The sequence below is a fragment of the Palaemon carinicauda genome, chromosome 8 (genome assembly GCF_036898095.1).
Source record: "Palaemon carinicauda isolate YSFRI2023 chromosome 8, ASM3689809v2, whole genome shotgun sequence".
In the NCBI taxonomy this organism is placed as follows: domain Eukaryota; kingdom Metazoa; phylum Arthropoda; class Malacostraca; order Decapoda; family Palaemonidae; genus Palaemon; species Palaemon carinicauda.
The window spans coordinates 12,210,874-12,218,607 of NC_090732.1; the positions used below are offsets into that span (position 1 = coordinate 12,210,874).

Sequence of the window (7,734 nt, forward strand, 5' to 3'; positions counted from 1 at the left end):
TGTCTGAATGTGCGTGGATGTAGTACGATAGAGAGTAAAAGATGTGAGATTGGAAGTATGTTTAGAAGTAGAAGGATGGATGTATTGGCCTTGTGTGAGACAAAGATGAAAGGAAAGGGTGAAGTGATGTTTGGTGAAATGTCTGGTAGAGTGTCTGGGATTGAAAGGGGAAGAGCGAGAGAGGGTGTGGCGTTATTGCTGAGTGAATGGATGACAGGTAAAGTAGTGGAATGGAAGGAGATATCATCTAGGTTAATGTGGGTAAGGGTTAGGTTGGGTAGGGAATGTTGGGCGTTTGTCAGTGCGTATGGGCCAGGTAGTGAGAAAAGTGAAGAAGAGCGGAATGAGTTCTGGAATGATTTGACTAGGTGTGTAGAAGGACTGGGTAGAAGGAATTATGTAGTTGTTATGGGTGACTTAAATGCTAGAGTGGGCGCTGGAGAGGTAGAAGGTGTCATTGGTAAGTATGGCGTACCAGGTGAAAATGAGAGTGGTGAGAGACTGGTAGACATGTGTGTTGAACAAGAGATGGTAATAAGTGCTAGCTTCTTTAAAAAGAAAGATAAAAATAAGTATACATGGGTAAGAGTGGCAAATGGAAGAGTAGTAGAAAGGGCATTAATGGATTATGTGTTGGTGACTAAAAGAATGTTTGGAAGATTGAAAGACGTGCACGTGTATAGGGGTATGGCTAACGGTATGTCTGATCATTTTTTGGTGGAAGGAAAATTAGTTGTAGCAAAAGAGTGGGGGAATAGAGTAGGTGGATGTAAAAGGGAGGTAGTGAGGATTGAAGAGCTAATAAAACCGGGGGTAAAAAGTAAATATCAGGAAAGGTTGAAAATGGCATATGATGAGGTGAGAGTAAGAGAAACTGGTAATCTAGAGGAGGAGTGGAAGTTAGTAAAAGAAAATTTTGTTGGGATTGCAAGTGATGTATGTGGTAAGAAGGTTGTTGGAGGCAGCATGAGGAAGGGCAGTGAATGGTGGAATGAAGGAGTGAAGGTGAAAGTGGAAGAGAAAAAGAGGGCTTTTGAAGAATGGCTGCAGAGTAATAGTATAGAGAAGTATGAAAAATATAGAGAGAAAAAGGTGGAAGTAAAGCGCAAGGTACGTGAGGCAAAGAGGGCAGCTGACCTGAGGTGGGGTCAGGGATTGGGTCAGTCATATGAAGAGAATAAGAAGAAGTTTTGGAAAGAAGTGAAGAGAGTAAGGAAGGCTGGCGCAAGAATTGAAGAGACAGTGAAAGATGGAAATGGAAGGTTGTTAAAAGGAGAGGAGGCAAGGAAAAGGTGGGCGGAATATTTTGAAAGTTTGCTGAATGTTGAGGATAATAGGGAGGCAGATATAATTGCTGTTCCAGGTGTTGAGGTGCCAGTGATGGGAGATGAGAATGAGAGAGAGATAACAATAGATGAAGTGAGGAGAGCACTAGATGAAACGAGAGTAGGAAAAGCATCTGGTATGGATGGTGTGAAAGCTGAGATGTTGAAGGAAGGGGGTGTGACTGTACTTGAATGGTTGGTGAGATTGTTTAATATGTGTTTTGTGTTGTCAATGGTACCAGTAGATTGGGTTTGTGCATGTATTGTACCACTATATAAGGGTAAGGGAGATGTGCATGAGTGTTGTAATTCAAGAGGTATTAGTTTGTTGAGTGTAGTTGGAAAAGTGTATGGTAGAGTATTGATTAATAGGATTAAGGATAAAACAGAGAATGCAATCTTGGAAGTACAGGGTGGTTTTAGAAGAGGTAGGGGTTGTATGAATCAGATTTTTACAATTAGGCAGATATGCGAGAAATGTTTAGCAAAAGGTAAGGAGGTGTATGTTGCGTTTATGGATCTGGAGAAAGCATATGATAGAGTTGATAGGGAAGCAATGTGGAATGTGATGAGGTTATATGGAGTTGGTGGAAGGTTGTTGCAAGCAGTGAAAAGTTTATACGAAGGTAGTAAAGCATGTGTTAGAATAGGAAATGAAGTGAGTGATTGGTTTCCGGTGAGAGTGGGGCTGAGACAGGGATGTGTGATGTCGCCGTGGTTGTTTAACTTGTATGTTGATGGAGTGGTGAGAGAGGTGAATGCTCGAGTGCTTGGACGAGGATTAAAACTGGTAGGCGAGAATGACCATGAATGGGAGGTAAATCAGTTGTTGTTTGCGGATGATACTGTACTGGTAGCAGACACAGAAGAGAAGCTTGACCGACTAGTGACAGAATTTGGAAGGGTGTGTGAGAGAAGGAAATTGAGAGTCAATGTGGGTAAGAGTAAGGTTATGAGATGTACGAGAAGGGAAGGTGGTGCAAGGTTGAATGTCATGTTGAATGGAGAGTTACTTGAGGAGGTGGATCAGTTTAAGTACTTGGGGTCTGTTGTTGCAGCAAATGGTGGAGTGGAAGCAGATGTACGTCAGAGAGTGAATTAAGGTTGCAAAGTGTTGGGGGCAGTTAAGGGAGTAGTAAAAAATAGAGGGTTGGGCATGAATGTAAAGAGAGTTCTGTATGAGAAAGTGATTGTACCAACTGTGATGTATGGATCGGAGTTGTGGGGAATGAAAGTGAGGGAGAGACAGAAATTGAATGTGTTTGAGATGAAGTGTCTAAGGAGTATGGCTGGTGTATCTCGAGTAGATAGGGTTAGGAACGAAGTGGTGAGGGAGAGAACGGGTGTAAGAAATGAGTTAGCGGCTAGAGTGGATATGAATGTGTTGAGGTGGTTTGGCCATGTTGAGAGAATGGAAAGTGGTTGTCTGCTAAAGAAGGTGATGAATGCAAGAGTTGATGGGAGAAGTACAAGAGGAAGGCCAAGGTTTGGGTGGATGGATGGTGTGAAGAAAGCTCTGGGTGATAGGAGGATAGATGTGAGAGAGGCAAGAGAGCGTGCTAGAAATAGGAATGAATGGCGAGCGATTGTGACGCAGTTCCAGTAGGCCCTGCTGCTTCCTCCGGTGCCTTAGATGACCGCGGAGGTAGCAGCAGTAGGGGAGTCAGCATTATGAAGCTTCATCTGTGGTGGAAATGTGGGAGGTTGGGCTGTGGCACCCTAGCAGTACCAGCTGAACTCGGTTGAGTCCCTGATTAGGCTGAAGGAACATAGAGAGTAGAGGTCCCCTTTTTGTTTTGTTTCGTTGTTGGTGTCGGCTACCCCCCAAAATTGGGGGAAGTGCCTTGGTATATTGATTGATTGACCCCCAAAGGACGTACGGGTACGTACCTCATAAGCCATCCCTTTACCCCCATGGACGTACGGGTACGTTTTCTATACTTATGCGTAGATAACAGGTCTTGGCAGGCGTTGTATTTGAAATACAACGCTTTACTGTTGTGATGTTGTTACTTCGATGTCTTGTCATCAATGTAACATGAATAAAAAGTTTCTCTGGGCCCAAAAAGGGTCAAGATGGACCTTTAAATTTTCTTTGAAGAATCAGCTGATATTTCCTGTGCAGTTATTTTAGGTTGCAGAGATATTTACACAAATATTACGAAAATAGGGCACTGTTACCAGTGCAAGAGTGTGGTTTCGTTGTTCCTTCGACATCTTATCATCAATGTAATGTGAATAAAAAGTTCTCTGAGGCCCACAGGGGTCATGAATGACCTTTAAATTTTATGTAAAGGAAACAGCTGACCTTTTATGTGCATTTGCTTTAGATTTCATAGCTATTATTATCGAATAATTACGTAAAATGGTTCCGTTGCCATGGTAACACAATGTTTTCATTGTTTTACAATGCCAGATCCCCACAGAGGTCAAGATGGACCTTTAAACTTTCTGTTATCAATCAGATTATTTTTCCTTGTATTTTTTGAGGTTTTTCATAGTCATTTATACAAATTTTACAAAAAATTGTCATCATTACTCCTGCGTGACTATTGTTTGATTGTTCCTTGGATATCGTGTCAACAATGATGAATGAAAAGTTTCCCTGGGCTCCACTGGGGTCTTGATTGACCTATAAATTTTCTTTATAGATTCAGCTCGTATTTCATATGCAGTTTGTTTAGGTTTCATAGCTATTTACACGAGTAATTACTAAAAATGATTTCGTTACCATGGTAACGATGTGTTTACGTTTGCGCCACGGCGTAAGGAAGAAGTTCCCCGGAGTGAGCGTAACGCTCTTGCGCCACGGCGTAAGGAAGAAGTTCCCCGGAGTGAGCGTAACGCTCTTTAAAATCTCCGTGTCTCGGAATTTAAAGGTCCGAAAGCAGCTGATTTTAGTTGTTATGCGTTTATTTATGCCTAACATGATTATTTTTGTATATTTTTTGTTGCTATTTTGCCGAAACTTTGAGTATATTTCTCATTTCTTGTCGTCATCCTTGCTCCCGGGGAAAAATAAGACTCCCTCTGCCATTGTCAGGCAGGACAAACAAAGACTTTTAAATTTCCTCGTCTTGTGATTTAAAGGCCTCAAAGCAGCTGATTTGGGTTGCCATGCAGCTTTTATGCTTATCAGAATTATTTTTGTATGTTTTTTATTTCTATTTTGCCGAAACATTTAGTAAATTTCATATTTTTTTCGGGGAATGAAGACACTGTGAGCGCGAGGTAGGCAGACAGCGTGGTTGAGTCCGTCACCACCAAGACTCGCCGACCACCAACACCGTCGCCGTGTGTCTCAGTTCAACTCTTGACTTTGTGGAAGGAGGATGTGTTTCGTGCGTTATCCGTCAATTTTGCGCTTTTACAGCCTATTCTAATAAGTGATAGTGCTTTATACCTTTTTAGAATATTCCTCTTTATATGTGTGAAGGCATTTGTTGGATAAAATGCCTAATGGTCAAGAAAGATCAGTGTGAATGAAAAATTCTGTGATTAATGGCAACTCAAGGGAAGAAATTGCGACTGTTGTCTCGACCTGGTAAACATGTAACTACGATTTGAAAGGTTGGTGTTGTGTTTATGCATGTATGTTTTCATATTATTTCAAGTATTCTATAGGAATATATATATATATATATATATATATATATATATATATATATATATATATATATATATATATATATATATATACCGTATACATATTCATTTGAAAATACGTCGATTTATTTTAGGCAGCCACTGTGTATATTTGAAACTGACTTTGCTGAGAGAGAGAGAGAGAGAGAGAGAGAGAGAGAGAGAGAGAGAGAGAGAGAGAGAGAGAGAGAGAGAGAGAGAGAGATTGTAAAAGTTTCTTTCTTTCGGTCATAACTGACCTATGCTTAGAGGAATTTTATTATTTTTTTTTTATTTTTGAAGAAAATTGATTGAACTTTCTTATGGCATGTGTGAAAATAAGGATAAAGCAATGTAAATAGTGGGTATTGTTAGATGAAGTTAGGCGATGACAAACTTTTTTTTTTTTTATCGTATACATTCCAATAAATAACAGAGAATTCTCATTACAGATACTTGAAAATTATACCATCTTATGGACAATTTATTCAGCTATAAAATTGTATCTAATAGTTTGTAGTTAGAAGAAATGAATAAGGAAAAAAAATAATAAAATGTGTAAAAGCTGTAAACCCAAATTTCTTTACCGCAAGTAACGAGATTTAGGTTTTCAGTTTTTGCTCGTTTACTACTTTTTTCCATGTTTCCTCTCGTTTAACTACAAATTCTAATATACGATTTTATAGCTGAATAAATTGTCTATAATATGGTATCATTTTGAAGTCTCCTTGAGGAGAACTTACTTTGCTGTATCGGAATGTATACGATAAAACATAAAACATTTCGTCATCGCCTAACTTCACCTAACGATAGCCACTATTTAGATGGCTTTATCATTATTTTCGCATATGTCATTAGAAAGTTCAATTAATTTACTTCAAAATAATAAAAAAAAAAAAGAAAATTACTCTAAATATAGGTTACGTATGATCGATAGAACGAAACTTTTGCAATCTCCGATTTTCGTTACTTGCGCTAAGGAAATTTAGGTTTACAATTGTTGTGGGTATACTATTTTTTTTTCATGTTTTCCTTCTTTTAACTACAAACTATTATACACCATTTTATAGCTGAATAAATTTCCTATAAGATGGTATAGTTTTACGATTTCTGTGAGAAGACCCATCTGTGCTTTATCGCAATGTATACGAAAGAATATAAAAAATTTCGTCATCGCCCAACTTCATCTAACAATAGCGGCTATTTATATTATTTTCTTTATACTTTTGATAACTATATTGAAAACTTCAACCTTTTTCCAAAAAAATTAGACCAATCTGACTTCTCTAAGATGAAAATTGAGGCTGTGGGTGCGATTTGAAAAAAATAAGTCGAAAAGCCCTTCAAAACTGAAAATGCCTGGGGCTTAAAGCACGGAAGTTTCCAAGTACGCCGGAGGTAAAAGGGTTAATAAAGAATAAAACTGCTAAAACCCTATTGTCACTCTTCAAAAGATAAAAAAGTATCAACAGATAAAACTAACAAAGATATCTTTGAACTTTCTAATCAAAGAATAAAATATCTTACAACTGATGATGCTGAAGATGGCTGCGAAGATGCTAAACGAAAGAAAACACCAACTTTATCGACCGTCACAGGTCCAACTGGTTTCCACCCCTCCACTTGAACTAGTAACTGATGTACTTTCAATTCGTGTGTATCCCGATGTCTCTGTTTTCCACGTCCCTCAAAAGAGAAAGGAACTGTATTGCCAGCTGGAACACATGTCCACTCCAATTCAGGCATCCTGTTCAGTGTAAGGTTCTCCATATCTGCCATACTGAAAAACAAATGAAAAAGTATAATTCAAACTCATCATTCATAATTTGATGTTAATTACTTTTAATGGTTAACAGTAATAAAAGACTAATCTGAATTCTTAAATAGACTGAGATGATCTCATAAAATAGCTGCTTTCCCCATTGAAACACTTTATTTTGCAGCTTTATAATTTTCTAGAAAAATGGCTGTACAATTACATACAAAAAATTAAGACAAAGTATCAAGACTATTTACGCATACTGTATAAATGTAAAGAATTACTGAGTTATTCAATGTCACCAATGCCATAGCATTCATAATAGGAGCGATGTCCCTGTTGCAACCACAGGCAGTCATTGCTTGCAGGAACCATTAAAGGATTCCCAGCAATAGATAGGAAAGTTTAAAAAAATACTATCGATGGCAAGACATATTACTTGTAATACAATGGCATATATGCTGGGTGAAGATATTGGTGAACATATAGCCACAAATCTTTTTGCTTGATCTCCTCCCATTCCCAACATCCAAATGCTATAAACGTCCCATTAACTTTAGTTGAGCAATATGGATCCAGATGAGCCTCGTATTCTTTTATCAAGTAATTAGAAGCTATTTTGATGTCTAAGCCATCAAAAACATTATCTACTGCTATATTGCCATTTAAAGTAATCCTTCCAATACCGCAGGTGTTCTGTTCCACGCACCACTGTAATAGCTGAAAAACCGCAAGTAGATACAGAAATCTACGGTATATTTTTCCATTATATCAAAAAAATTTCATAATTTATTCATTTTATTTATGAATTTAAACTTTTGTAAACCATCCTAAAACTCTTATAAACCTGATATAAACTCTTAAAATGATATTTTGATTATAAAATAAATTTTTGAATATACTTACCCGGTGAATATATAATAGCTGCAACTCTGTTGCTCGACAGACACATACATAAAAACTCGCCAGCGATCGCTATACAGGTTGCGGGTGTGCCCACCAGCGCCAACTGTCGGCCAGATACCA

General features: G+C 38.1%; 2 protein-coding genes across 2 annotated transcripts in view; both read right to left on the reverse strand.

Moving 5' to 3' along the window:
• LOC137645656 (intermembrane lipid transfer protein VPS13D-like) overlaps positions 1-6,726 on the reverse strand; it is a 37,919-nt gene extending 31,193 nt beyond the window's left edge. Inside the window, exon 1 of the mRNA XM_068378489.1 lies at positions 6,477-6,726. Coding sequence (XP_068234590.1) covers positions 6,477-6,719 — 243 coding nt within the window. The 5' untranslated portion in view covers positions 6,720-6,726. The remainder of the gene's footprint in view (positions 1-6,476) is intronic.
• The window catches only part of Vps13D (vacuolar protein sorting 13D), a 390,232-nt gene that overhangs the window by 253,331 nt on the left and 129,167 nt on the right, over positions 1-7,734 (reverse strand). The gene's annotated exons all lie outside the window — the stretch shown is intronic.